The 15,084-nt window shown below is 42.6% G+C and overlaps 1 protein-coding gene across 1 annotated transcript in view; it reads right to left on the bottom strand.

Annotated features, from left to right (window-relative positions):
• Window positions 1-11,065, bottom strand: part of pepd (peptidase D) — a 52,547-nt gene extending 41,482 nt beyond the window's left edge. Inside the window, exons 1-5 of the mRNA XM_012818963.3 lie at window positions 10,937-11,065; window positions 7,898-8,081; window positions 5,974-6,101; window positions 4,762-4,825; window positions 465-512 (exon numbers count right to left, since the gene is read on the bottom strand). Of these exons, the coding sequence (XP_012674417.2) occupies window positions 465-512; window positions 4,762-4,825; window positions 5,974-6,101; window positions 7,898-8,081; window positions 10,937-10,953 (441 nt within the window). The 5' untranslated portion in view covers window positions 10,954-11,065. The remainder of the gene's footprint in view (window positions 1-464; window positions 513-4,761; window positions 4,826-5,973; window positions 6,102-7,897; window positions 8,082-10,936) is intronic.
• Window positions 11,066-15,084: the final 4,019 nt, after the last annotated feature.

A 15,084-nucleotide genomic window follows, 5' to 3' on the forward strand; every position in this document is an offset into this window, starting at 1 on the left:
TGGACATACCAAACCATACGCTTCATGACATAGTGTGTGTACAAAAAACAGGAAATGTTCATCAAGACAGATAGCTTCGAACAGACAAATCCAAATAAATCCCTTCTTTATTTACCACTGGCATGGTGGCCAGAGGATACACTTTGTCTTGATTTAAGATTTTAATTTTAAAACACAGACATAGGAGTCCACATAAACACTTCCTTTATTGAGCTGCGGTATTATGACCTGACCAGGCTTTTTTTTTTTTTTTTTTAAGTTTAAAATGTTTAAAATATGAAAAATAACTATCAGTTAACTATGACTATTCAGTCTCTCTTCCCCCACGCTCTCACTACATCGCTACTCTCATCTGTGCCCTCAGTTGACTTTCACTGAAGAAGACTACTGCTGCCTCTGCTGCTGCTAAGGCCCAGGATATTGTACAAATGCTGACAGTGATGCCACGATGGCAGTGGACCTACCAGTGTCAGGAGGACTGCTGGACTCAGCTTGGTCAGGACATCAGCAATCTGTGGAGCAGAGAAGAACAGCGCTGATGAGAGAGCAGAGAGGACGGTCATAAAGAATCAGGGAGGCTGAGCTCATTGCCTCATCATCCTGTGCTGTGGACAGGAAGGCATCGCACATCTGCAGAGCTGAATGAGCCGTCTTGATGGAGAGAACAGGAAATGGCAAAACTCAGATGAGCTCAGTAGACTTTATTAAAGCTCTGTAGTCTGCTTATGCCTTACAATGAGACAATGAGTCACAGCAACACAAAGATTTTAGAAGAAATGAGCAAGTAGATTCAGTACAAACACACACACACACACACACACAGAGACACACAAAACTGAGCTCTCTGAATAAAGTCAGCATGAACACAGACATAACTCAAACACTGAAATCAATGCAGGAAGCTCAGACTGCAAAATCCCTTTTGAAATCCCCCCAGCTTCTGTCACAGCTATCCAAATAAACATTTCTGCTGGATATCTCACCAACGGCTCTCTTGCAAACAAAGTACGACAATCACTTTTTTTCATATCCTAAACTGCAAATCAGAGTAAAGAAGTTTCTAAGCCACGCCTCACACAGTAATGAATAAAGGAGAAAGGCCAGACATGAAAGTTTTACATATTTAAAGAACCCCCTCTGAACAGGGCCTTAGTGCTCCACACAGTGCCCCACACAGGGCCAAAGTGCCGAACACAGGGCCTCAGGTTTAAATGCAGGCTGAGGTAATTTCTTGGCCCCACATCCCATCTCTCTCCCATTCATTTCAGCCTACTCTTCGCTGTTTTACAGGCTAGAATAGCTCACATATCATTTTAAAATGAAGTTTTCTCTGCTTGTGGAAGTGAAAATGGACATTAAGTTTTGGTGGCCATTTCTAGAGTTATTAAAATTCGCTGTAGCAAATCTGGCACCAAGAGAGGATGTGTGTCACCCTTAAATACTGCATTTATGAAAATGATTACATTTTACCTATTACCTTTCCAAAAGAGAGCAGAAGGAAGAAAATGAAAAATTGACACATGAGTGGAAACGTACAAAACAGACCTCTTCAATCATTTCTCAGTAACTCCATGAATTTGAAAGAGACCGGCTGACTTTTTGGGGACACCCAGTGGCATTTACCATTCATGAGGCAATCTGGAGACGTTTCTCTGGTGAGTGAGCACATGGGTTAGTTTCCATGGCCACCTGACAGCGCAGGTCAAGAGCACCAATGACACGCCCCGAGGCGGGAACAGGCTAGCAGCTATTTTTCCCTGAAAACGAGCTTGCTCAGAACTTCCACAAAGAGGGCAAAAAAGGGCACAGGAGTTGCATCACTCCAATTCTTTTCCTCATTGCATAAGGGAAAACCAGTTTTAAAATGCAAGCGGAGGTGAGAGAGGTCTTATCTGGATCCAAACCTGTATAACACATGATACATATCCGTGCTGGTTACCTGAACGTAGCCTTGTTTGGACAACTGATTTCACCTTCAGAAGAAATTGACCTAATGATTCAGAATAATACAACTGCATTTATGAACAACGTATTAATGGATTACTGGTAGCATGGCACAATACTGCCAAATGCAGGCAGTACTCAGAGCAGGTCCCGAGGTGTTTTCATGCATTAATTGGACCCATGCCAGCCTGCAATATTACATCAGCATCCAGCCGCCAATCATGTTCTTCCCTGGGATTGTGAGATTAGTGTGGACACAGTGAACAGCGAGCTTGGCAGGCTGACCATGTGTATTTCCTAAACAGGGAAGACTAAAGCCCAAATGGGAATTCTTGCTAATCTACTTCCACATTAAACACAGTCGTTTAAATAAGAATTCCCAAGCCTACAGACCATTAAGTAACCGTTATTTATGCAGATAGTTAAACACTGAGGGGGGGGGGGGGATTGACCAAGGATATCTGTGCCATTAAATTGATGGATGAGGGCATTGATGTTCACTTCATTCTGCTGAGGCTCACAGACAACCCAGCTGAGTGTCCTATCCAGCCCTCCACATGAAAACCATCAGAGAAATCATCCCTTGCTTTCTCTCCACTAAAGACGCGTGAAACTGTGTCTGGGGAATCTCTAGTAAAGGGAATATCCATAGTCATTATTTTCAATAGCGCTTTTAAAACAACTCAAATGTGCACGGTTGTGCCTAAAGCTGAAACACCTCCAATGGAATGACGCAAGAGCACGACAACAAGGACACTGCTGAGATGACGCAAAGCCAACCATCTGCTCCGACGTCCCCCGGGATCTCAGCAGTCAACCAGAGCGCTCAAACAGAGAGAGCACACAGAAACAGATAACACTGGCGTGCAGCAGCCATTATCATCACCACTTTCCAAGGCTGAGGACGGGCTATCTGAAAAGGAGGCCATGCTGAGGCTCCTACTCAGGGAGGGCCACGCTGAGTCACACACACCAACATCCCACCCCAACTTCCTTGACTGCTTGTCACCATCACCACCCCGTCACGTGAAGTTCCCTGAAAGTATGGAGAGGTTGCTGTGAATTGGCAGGCTGTCGTTTCCCAGCCCCGATACCCAATTTCAAGGGTCCAGCACCCTAATCACCCGCTCTGCCTCCACCCTCCCTCCCTACTTTCTCTCCCTCCAACGTCAAACCCGCCTCTCTGCCTCCAGCAGCTTGCCCAACTATCACAGAGACATTTAAGTGATACTGCACAGGGGTGTGCTCACATCTTTTGTATACTGTATTTGTACAAAATGCAACTGCTAGAGTTCTGGCAAAAAAAAAAAGACTGACCACATTACTTCAAATTCTTAAGTCCTTACAGTGCCTTTCAGGTACTCCCAATTGAAGTGAGTCAGAACTGATTTTAAAGTACTGCTGCTTGTTTATAAATCACTAAATGGAGCAGGACCAAAATACCGCTCAGATATGTTTCAGCTGTACACACCAACTAGACCTCTCAGATCACTGGAGAAAGTCTGTTGGTAAGACCTACAGTCAGAACTAAACATGGTGAAACAGCATTTAGCTGCTATGCTGCACAGCTCTGGTACCAACCTCCTGATGACCTCCAAGGTGCTCCAACTGTAGCCAGTTTCAAATTTAGACTAAAAACCGAACTGTTCTCACATACTTTTTGCTAACTGATCAAATGCTCATTTACCTGATGTTCTCTGAATGTTCTCTTCCTTTTTAATCTTATATTTTTCTGTCTTCTTTTTTAAAGGTTTCAATGCAACGGTTTCTTATTATCATATTTTTCTGTCATCTTTTACCTGCTCATTTGTTAAGCACTTTGAACTACCAATGTGTATGAATTGGGGTATATCAATAATTTCAGATTTAGGGAAGCCCTGTGTTATACTATTACGGGCCGCATCCCCCTCCTGGTGTGCCACTTCCAGAGAGCATCCGAGGCAGCATGTCCTATTCTGACACAGACTTGCCTGGAGTGAGAGGCGCTAACAGGATCAGCAGAAATGCTACAAAAATTAAAGATTACTGGGCATAATGCCAAATACAAACATAAACTGTGTCAAATTTCTCCCGCAGCACCTGTGCAGTTACTTCTAGTTTTATGTTATCGCCCATTATAACTGTACGCAGTTCCCAGAGTGCTGACAGAGCAACGACGTGATGGTTGCGGTGTGTACACGGAGGAAAACATATGTGGAACACTGGGTTTGATTTTGCCTGTGTAACAGTGCATGGCCTTTGGCTCTCAGTCATGTTTAATGTTGTTCAACATCATTCAGGCTGTAACATTTTCATTCATTTTCATCTGGAAAACACATGTTAAAGCAGGGAGGGCTGATGGGCTTTTATCCCAGTCCTGCTAATTAGTGGTTAGCGAATGCTGCAACAGGGGAAAAAATGGCCATCCAAGAATGACATGCTAATGTGTTGTCATATTTTTAACATGTTTAACAAGCAGAGACCAAAGCAGGAAGACCTTAAATACAGACGGAATATATTTTTGCATATTCTTCCACTCACCTGCTTGAGTTTAACTTTTAATTGGGCACCCCAAAAGATCACATACCACCTGGCAGCAATGTAGCAATGCAGCATGTATCATTAAGTAATTAAGTAAGTATCATTATGTAATCATTGAATAATGATACACTTCATTCTATATCGCAATCGTTCAGTTTCACCATGTCATTTTCATTATAATATTTCAGTTTCACCACGGCATTTTCATTATAATGTTTCAGTTTTACCATGGCATTTCACACACACAATTCCCTTCCATTACTTTCTCTTGTTAAAGAAGAACTCTCCCATACTTACATCACAGGTGTAGTGCACTTCATCAACATCATATTTCTCCTTGAAGTGCTCCCGTGGATAGATCCTGTCGACAGACATCAGAGAAACACTTTTTAATGAGCTATCCTGGAGGGAGTGTTTAAAGCTCTCTTTAACTGCATCCGTTTTACACCAGTGAGTTTACTCTTGGGGCCTTTGGAGTGTTGGGTGAATCAGAAAGACTGTGCAACCCATGAGAGTCAATCATGTCCTGGTGTCACTCGCAGCATAAAACACAAAATATGGACATAGCTGAACTCTATAATATTAAAGAGATATAATTAATCTTCACTAATCTAACGCATTTTCTTCAATTTCCGGGTATAAATAACAAGCCAGAGAGCACAAGCTCCTCCATCTAAACATGGAAACCAGACAGCAGTGTGACTCAGCAACTATCATTAACTGAGAGTTTCTCCACGCATGTCAAGCGGAGAGAAAATCACAAAATTGTAGGGATGGAATTAGGCCTTTCAATATTGGGGATTATAGCTGGGTCTGAGTCTCTATCACAATAGGAGAGTAGAGAGCCATCTTTACAACTGATACCTTTGAATGTAATAAAATGAAAAGCCAAGATCAAAGAGCTCGACAGCCCTAATGCTGCTTCTCGATTACCTTGAAGTAAAGCCCTTTTACAATTCCTATTCTCAGCAGCAGGTCATTGAGAGAGAAACTTCACAGAAGAAGTAGGCAGACATTTAATAAGCACTGTATGGCTTGCTCAGTACCATTCACTCCTGGTGGTGACTCAGGAAAAGGGAAAACTACCCAAACGGAAAATTGTAACACTGCCAAGCAATCATAGACAGCAGAAATGCTGAGCCATTAGAGAAGATACAGAGAAATAATGACTACTTTAGCAGATGATTTCAAAGCTCCGCTTAGGAAAATGGCCCTGACAAAAAAAAGCATTTACATAAATACGGTAATATAGCAGCTATCATGGGGCGCTCAAAACAAACATTTCTCAATATGAATCCCATTATAGACAACATTTTGGTAGGGTTCAGGAAAATTGTGTGAAACAGCTGAGAGAATAACACCCTCAGAGAAAGAACAAGAACAGTCTAAAAGCTGCTCAGAAACTTTTCACTTCAAACACACATTTTAGTCATTTTAATAGAGCAATAAAGAGTCTGAAAAAGATCCCTGTTCCCTCAGTTGAACCGAGGAGCAGGAGAGGAGACTCACTCTCCCATCCAGGTGGCGTAGCTCTCCGGCAGCTTGGGGATGAAGAGGAGGGACCTCCCCGAGTCGGCGTGGATGGCTCCATAGCAGTCGGCCTCAGTCACCCCAAAAGCCCAGTGGAAGAAGGACTCCTGCAGAGGAGGGGGGGGGCAGCACACACAGGCAGTCAGGGCTCCATACTGCTCCGTCTCTGAGAGTGAGTTTCTGAGAGTTTTCAGCAACCTCTCTTTAAACACAGACATCCTGCAGTGCCCAAAGACTCACTCACACCCATGAGAACATTATGGGTACATGCTATTCATCCATCCTACAATTGCATCCAGAGTACCTTTTTTATTATGGTACTTAGTCTCGCTGAATATTTTCCTGTCAAATTTAGGGTTAAGGGTGCAGAGCTGTAATAGCAGAGCTGGAGAAGAGGCTGAGGGCATAATGATGTGGAAGTCAGAATGTGCCATGGAAGACAGTAAATATCTATAGGAAGCAGCTATCAGTGCAGCAACTCCTAGCATCTTATCAGATGGAGAGTAATCATCCAGTCCTCATTAGAACACTCACATGCACACACACAGATCTGTAGAGAACTCTAGAAAAACAAGCCTACACACACAGACACACAGACACACACACACACACACACACACACACACACACACACACACACACACACACACACACACACACACACACACAAACACACACCACCTTAGCCTGTCAGCTTGGGAGGTCTGTGTGTGACTTCCCCTTGAGTCGGAGTCTGATGAATGTGGGGATCGTGTTCATTGCTACAGCTTTTGTCCCCACAACCTGAGGACGGGGTGATGGATGATCGGGGAGAAGAGGGGCTTAGAGGGGGAGTGTGTGAGTGTGTGTGGGGGGGGTAATGATTCGGCCTCCCTGGGGGAAGTCTCTGCGAAAGTGGGGTTGCAGAGGAGAGCGGTAAGTATTCTCAGGAGTGATGGGGGAGTGACCTAATTTCTTATCTAAGATCACTATGGATAGTGCGCTCTCTCTCTCTGTCACTCACTCAGTCAGTCACTGACTCCCTCGCACACACACACACACACAGAGCCACATGTAAATTATGCGAGATTATGTAGCAGACAATCTGTCTTTAAGGAGTGGATGAATCCCTGGCCTGTGTTTAGTGGCGGGGTGATGTGCCACGATTCCCACACGAGTGAAAATGAGCAGATGTGTGACAACAGAGTTTTGCAGGATGGACAGAATTGGGTGAAACAGGCACAGTGATATGTGAGTGGCAGAAAGGACATGTATCTCACCCCTCCAGTGACACAACATAGTTATGAATATGTCCTTGACTATGTCAACTTTAAATATTAATCGCAGCACATCATTAAATCCCCCTCCAGAAGACTGAAAATATGCTTCATCTGACAACCCCTTTGAATGTCAAGTATTCAAATGAAGTTGATTACAATAGCAGTCTTACAAACAAAGAGACACAAATAAAAAAGGCCCATGTAGCACTCCAGAATAGACCCTCTTTGCAGATGCCATGTCTCTTCTTAATGAAGTGCTCGCAACACATAATTCTGGATATGATTTTAATTAAGATTGCTTAAAATATTATTGCAGGTTCGACTAGTAAGTTACAAGCAATTTGACCAATAAACATCTCTCCACCAATGAATTTCAGCAGCAGAGCTGTTCCAGAAGCACAGCAATGCAGAGCAGTAGGACATGAATAGTTCAGCAGTAGTCCCCAGTACACCCCACTTAAGACCCCTGGTGGCCATAAAATGAACTACAATGTGTTGCCAAGCAAATTCATGTTCCCAGCATCTCAATATACTGAAAAACAGTAGCTTGATCAGAATGTGACTGCATACTGCATATAGTGAGAGACATGGCATCTAGGCAAAGGGACTGTAAGATGACTGTATGAACGCCTCGTGTCCCCTACCTGTCTGAAGAGGAGGTCAGTGTCTGTGCAGTTCCTCTGCTGCTGCTCCCCTCCCTGCAGCAGCACCAATGTCTTGGGCTGCACTCCGTCTGCGGCCTTCAGGGCCTTGCTGAGGCGTCTGCGGTTCTCTGCAAACAGGGCAGCAGACACCCTCAGAGTGTCCTTCCCCAGCCAGTACACTGCTCTGTAGACACAAGGACCACAATGACAGACAAAAGGTCACTCAGTGGGCTAGCTTGCTTGACAGAACTTGTGGTTAACATTAACTTATAGTGGTAGAATGCCATTTAAAAAGTTGACGACGTGAATGCATTTATTATTAATTATATTATATTCAGTATTTGGTTAAGTAGCTTGTTCATATACTACGTTCTGTAGTATATGAACAAGCTACTTAACCAAATCCTGAATATAATATAATATAATATCATCGCATCAGATGATTCCAAGACCATGGCTGTTAAGTCAAAAAAATTACGTCCGGTGTCCTTTCCTGACCACTTTTCCCTGACCTCGATGGAAAAGGTCACGAGGTCAAGAAAAACATGTAAAGGAGATTTCATAAGGACTCTCATTTCTTTTGTAAAGGATGGTACAGTGCACCCTATGCTAAAGGAAATAAGAAAAGAAGCATTGAATCGCCTTGTCGTAGCATTTCGAGAATTCGACTAGCTCACATCATGGCTGCCACATACTTCCTGTCATTTCACTCAGTTCCTGAGCAAAAAAAGACTATTCGACCACAGCCAGTGATGCCCTGCCTGCTGTCCAGCCCTCATAGACAGTGAATGTGCTCTGCATTTAATAAGGTTTCGTGTTAACTTGAAGATTCGGCTTTACTGCCATGTTCAAAATTATGATATTTAAGATAGAGGCGGCTGTAATATTCTTTCAAAATATTAATCTTACACTATGGTGACTTCAGAGTTCAAAGGTCATTACCCAAAGGGTCAGATAAGTGACTGAACTGAAAGCTTAAAAATAAGGACAGAAGATAATCAAGAGTATCCTAGTTAAGGATTATTGATTTTATACAGCAGCATGTTATCAGTAGTTAATTAGCTGCAGAATATCAAAGTCCTTCATTTGATTACACACTTCTATCTTGCCATCAGCCATGGTCAAAAACGAATTGAATTAGCCTAATATTCAACAGGTGATACAACCAACATGATTTATTTATCACAGCAGTCTAGATTTGATTCAGACGAGTTGTTATGATACATTATTCATACTTAAATACCCATGTTGACCAATTTTGACCCAACTCTTTACTTTTGAAAAGTTTGAATTGCTCATGACTCATAATAAAGTTGCTACGCATATTTATTTTAATTAAAGCATTCGTTACATCTGCATAATTTAATGGCATTGATCTGTTCAATCAGCGAGGTTCTCTAGGGCTGTCTAGGTCTAACTTTTCCAAATTTATTCTCACGAAATACTTACATACGCCAAAAACAAAACTACACTTCCATATCTGGGGAACAATGTGTTACTACGTTCCCCAAACAGGGGCCTTTTGGTCAACATTACACAAGTAAATAATTGTCAAAGGTCATGTTGTTGATTAGTGAACTCTGAGTCCTTGTTGTAGAATAGTGACTGCATGCACAGCTACAAATCTGTGCAGTTTAAACTTCAAAAACTGCTGTGTAGACCGAGACGTCATGTGCTGTTGAAGCCACTTCCTGTTATCGACACTGACAGAAAATAAATTAATTTTTATCTTCTGCTTATTGCATTTCTCAACTCATGACAGTCCAATAACCAGATCTAACCTGTATTATTTGCCTACTGCGGACATTCAATTTGGTGCTGAATTGCTGCTAAAAGCCACAAGGGTTATTTTGTAGTTTAACAGGTAACCATGACAGTTTAAAAAAGTAAAATCAACAAGTTGTCAGTAGCTTGCCATTCTGATCAAATCCTGCACTAACTGACCTCTGAGTCTGTGACAAAGGCCCTTCCAAGAGAGCACTCTCAGGACAGACTATGATCATCTGCGGATAAGACAGTATGGCAATCTCTGTTCTGAGATAAGGAGCCATAATGCCATAAAAAGTGCCCTGATCTGAGCTTCACTACTATGACCTGCAATCAAAGGGCAACTCCACACCCTTTACCACTAAAATCTAATCTTAATCTAAACTATGCAGCCAAAAGTAGGATTTGATGAGGAAACTACTGCAAAGAAAATGCAGAGGTTTATTGTAACTTGCACAGAGTGGTTGGGTAATCAGATAATAATTGACTGGACTGGGCGCCATTCCATTTATCAGCTGTGTAGGTGAGCAATTCTAGGTAGGCTATGATTTGTGCCAGCCAGTTAGTGAACATTTGTCTGGTCCAAACCACAAAGCAATCTAGTATGGACAGTAGAAGAGTGAAAATATATTAAATTAACACATAACCCCGTCACACTAGTTAAACACAGAGCAACTCAATGCATTACATTGCCTACTGCCCAATGCACGAGAAAACTACAGATTATGATAAGGGAACCGTAGGTAAAGAAAAAAAATATTGACTCGCAGATACCATAACTGCCAACTCAGTATGTAGCCTATTTACAGCACGGACTGTGTCATTTCTCAAGGAAATTACGCTTGCACCAACCACGGTTCTAATCTATCAGGAATATGTGACCAAGCTATGTTTTGCTGCAACTTATTGCTTTGAAACACAGAGAAACAAAGACTGCGTGCATTCACATCTGTATAAACACGTGAATAAATCATATTCCGTAGGCTACTACTGGGCTGGACTGAGGCACACCAGACTTCCAAAACAAAGACAAAGTCTGCATGGTATTGTAGATAGTTTCTTTTGCATTTGTTTTGAAGAGATACACTGCTAAATAAATCAAAGAAGATGGCATTTTGGTCAGCTGGGTAGTTATATGAGGCTCTTTCGTTTTCTCTTTTATTTCCTAAGGACCAAGAAGAACACTACGCAGACATAACAATCTATTTCCAGCCAACTCATATTTCGTAAATGCATGCAGACAGATTTGGCATGGAAGAGCTGACAACTCACCTCTGACTAGCAGCCATCTTGATCGCGTGGACTGAATCATGTGACAGCGGCGTCAGCTGATCAGCTTCCCTGTGCGAGCCACGTGAGGGATGCAGCGTTTGATCTGTGCATGCACAGTAGATGACACTGTTTGCCACCTCATAAACCCATACAAGGCCTGTGTATAGAGTGTGGGACTGACAGTTGTCATTTTTTATGCGGCGGATTAGCATTTTTGCATGCTCCGGTTTCAAACAGAATTAATGGGATTTTGGAAAATGGATAACACTCATGGCAGTTAAATAACTGCTTGTGAGACCGTGCATTCGTTTAGGGTCACTGTCTGTTGCTGTCCCTCTGCTACCAACCAAAAATAACAGGCTACAAGGCAAGTAACTTATTAAGTGAAAACACAGCACCATACAAATCCTGACCATTTTTTGGTCAATTTATTTATCAAGTAGCCCTTTTGAACACTTGTATCTGTCTGTTGCAAGGTTGCATTGAACCATGTGGCGTGGAAATAAACTTGGGCTCTTGCGTGCATCCACCCACCCACATGTGGATTCTCCTCCAAGAGTGCATTAGCTGCACTGGCTGAAGAGTCTGCACTCAGACAGGGGAAGGAAATGGACTGTGCTCTGCCTGATCCAGGAGTGCTTTTAACATCGCTTCATGTGGCCACTGCACGGATCTTGGCCACCCTTTCATCAGCGAGGAGAGCCTCTGAAAAGCCTCTGATGCCACCTGGGAATCAGCTGAATGTCGAGCACAGCGGGTCATCGCCAGGCTACGCTGGGCTGAGGCACGCCAGACTTCCAGGACACAGAAAATACCAGCAGAACCGTAAAATAGAAGGTTTTCTTTCAGCATTTGTTTTGAAGTGATACACTGGTAAAATAAATTGAAATGGAGGGCATCTCCGTCACCTCAGCTGTTATTTGTATCCCTTTCATTTTCCTTTCCAATGACTTTTATCTCTCTTTTTTTCCCTCACCAGTCAGCTCAATTAAATACAGTTTAAACTCCTCCAGACGCTCACGTTGCCTCCTACTTCATCCCACACATTCTCTCAAGGGAATGTGCCACTCTCTGATCAGAGGGAATATATGAGGAGATATCATGCAGAGATGCAGCAGGGGAGATAGATGGGTGGGTGATGGCGACCAACTCCTAGGCTGCAGCATCTATGGCCGGTGTGGTGCATTGAGGGGAGGCTTTCTTCCTCCTGGTGTGCTGGCGTCACTCCAGGACCCCTTCCAGGAACCCACAAGGGTGGCACTGAGACTGCCGCTACTCACAGAGGGCCCACGCTGCCTTTGAAATGTCTCAGCAGCTTGCGTTGATAACGACACACGAGGCAGGCAGAAGAAACATTCTATTAGCCTACCCCAGGACTTCAAAGAGGATCACTGAGATATCAGTTTTCATTTCTGCATTGTCCTTAGGGGGCTGATCATTTATGCTTTAATTTGCACTTAAGAAAGCATTAGGGAGTTTTGCTTAAAAAGCACGCGGAAACCTTGCAAACACCAGAAACGGCCACATTTGCACTGATACCACAAAACTACATAGTGCATAGCCAGGGCGGCTAATGGGAAGGACCGGTGTGTTTATATGTCCATCACATCACCATATTCCATTAACATTAATTTGAAGACAAAACCAGTAATAGCTGTTCATTGTAAACATACATCCAAAAGTGGCAAATTGTTGCATAGTGTTTCTTGAACGTTACATTATAACTTATCAGACTTGTGATAATGAAATGCATTAACAAATGGTTTGTATGCAATAATATTTTTCATTCATGTAATGTTTTCACACAAATTTACATGAAACCAGGTAAAAGGTCGAGCCACACGATTTCCTCCATTTTGCATCTTGGGGTTGTTAGCTCCTTGGTCATTACTAGTCATATAGTCTATAGGCTTTGTACCTGTGGTAGCTCTTGTGTGCTACACTGTCCTGGGACACAGGATGTGGCAATCATACTGGTTGCAATCATAAGGCCAGAGTATCTGAGAGTAGTTTGCAATACCTCACTCAGAGAATCACAGAATATAATGAATTATATTAGTTAGGCTATTACAGTTACTGCTGATTATGAATTAGGAAAGAAAGTTGGGAGAGTTTTGCCCTAAATGAAACCTCTGTGAAAAATATAATCCGGCAATTTTTGCCCTCATTCTGTTCAAGGTTCCTTCATGCCCTCCAAACTCCATTACGCTTCTAATTCCATGGTAGATTATTAGCCGAAACATGCATCAGAGTATAAAATCAGATAGGAAGATTGGGGCAAGGAAAGAGCTGGAGATGTAATCCTCTGATTTGAATATGACGCTGGCCTCAGTGGGTGCTGTGCATTGGTTCTGGCATCAGTGGTAATCTTGATTATGACTGATGCAGTCAGTGGGTTGGGGACTTTGCATCTCCCAGTTCTTGTTTTTTTTATACTAAAGCATGCAGCAAAAAAAGAAAGAGAAAACCTGCAGGGACACACGCTCTCCACTCTGCCACAGATCTCTACGCTGTCATGTTGGGCAGTCCAAAGAACTAGAACTAGAAGAACTGGAGAGGGAGCTTCATCTTGAACTTCTAACAACTCCTCATGCCAAACACAGATAAGACCTGAGACAAGTTTTCTCTCTCTCTCTCTCTCTCTCTCTCTCTCTCTCTTTCACTGTCTCTCTTACACATACATACTGAAGCACACACACACACACACACACACACACACATTTTCATAGATTGGCTTGAGGGGTAGCTTGACCCCACTGTGCAACCTGACATCAATATTTAATGTTCATTTCCAAGCCAGCCTTTTGAAATATAGAAAATTGGCTGCCACCAGGCCTGGTGCAGCCTAGCAGATATTGGAGTTAAATATATGGCCATGGGACAAGCGAAGTCACAGCTCATTTCCCTACTGCTCCCCAGGAGACACAGATCACATCGCGGCCCTGACACAAACATGAATCCCCCCAAACGAAATAAAGCTGTCCACTCAAGACCGGTTACCCTGCATCCTGGTGCTCACAAAACAAAGACCTCTGCAGCGGATGTTTTCTTTTCTTCTTCTTCTTCTTCTTCTTCACAATTTGTACTGTCTCCAACAAAGTGTGCCAATCTGTCTTTTGCAGTGTGGAGGATTATTACCTATTTGTGTGAGAACAGATTAATGGATGGGTAGTCAAAACCTTGGGTATGATGAGGGTTGCTGTGCACACAGTAAGACAACTCGTGGAGATTGTTTGAAGTCTCTACATCAAAGGAGAAGATTGTCAGTTGGATACAATCCAACATGCTATTTAGGTTTAGATCACTGCTTCATTTGTTAATAAAAATCAGTGAGTCAAGGCTAATAAAGTCATCAGATTAATTTCTCTTTTCATGTTAAACTTTGTCTGGCATAAAAAGACAAGGCATGCATGCAGCTGGATTTGAATTATTTCTGTACAGACTCCATGCACCAGAGAGCTCAGCTAAAGGGATGACTTCAGCCTAGTCTTGATGTGCACCTCAACCCATACTCATCAACCTCAAGTTGCATCCCTGCACCTTCCCTAAAAAGACCCATGTGTGGAACTTCACCAATACATTTCATCCATCCCTCATTGTAATGCACCTTAACCCTAATCAATACAGTTCTTCCATCCCTCATTGTAATGCACCCTAACCCTAATCCTAACCAGTACAGTTCATCCATCCCTCATTGTAATGCAACCGAATTGACTGTCCAATATTTATATCATTACCCAAAACATCCCTGTGCAGTCCCCTACCATTAAGAGCAAAGACGAAGAACACAACAAAGACTGGATAAATATGAGTGTCCAGTAGACAGTGATATTTACTAAAGAGTGTAGTTAAACCAAAAGGTTATTTTTCAAATTCTTAAATGATTCCCAACTTCTTGAATGCAATTTGTTTATCTGTATGCATCTCTATATGTGTCACTGTGAAATACATCAAGACTTTGTGTATGGAAAGTATTGTCTGCTGAACATTGTGTTGAAGGACTGCAATGTGTACTGTACGCTTTTGAAAGTAGACAATATGAATACTGATTTAGGAACACTGCCTTCTAGAGAGTGAGCCTGTATTCATTCACATGCATTTGTGTTTGCATTATTAGACAGACTATGCTCTTGTGCTGAACGCAGGAC

The sequence above is a fragment of the Clupea harengus genome, chromosome 6, assembly GCF_900700415.2.
Source record: "Clupea harengus chromosome 6, Ch_v2.0.2, whole genome shotgun sequence".
In the NCBI taxonomy this organism is placed as follows: domain Eukaryota; kingdom Metazoa; phylum Chordata; class Actinopteri; order Clupeiformes; family Clupeidae; genus Clupea; species Clupea harengus.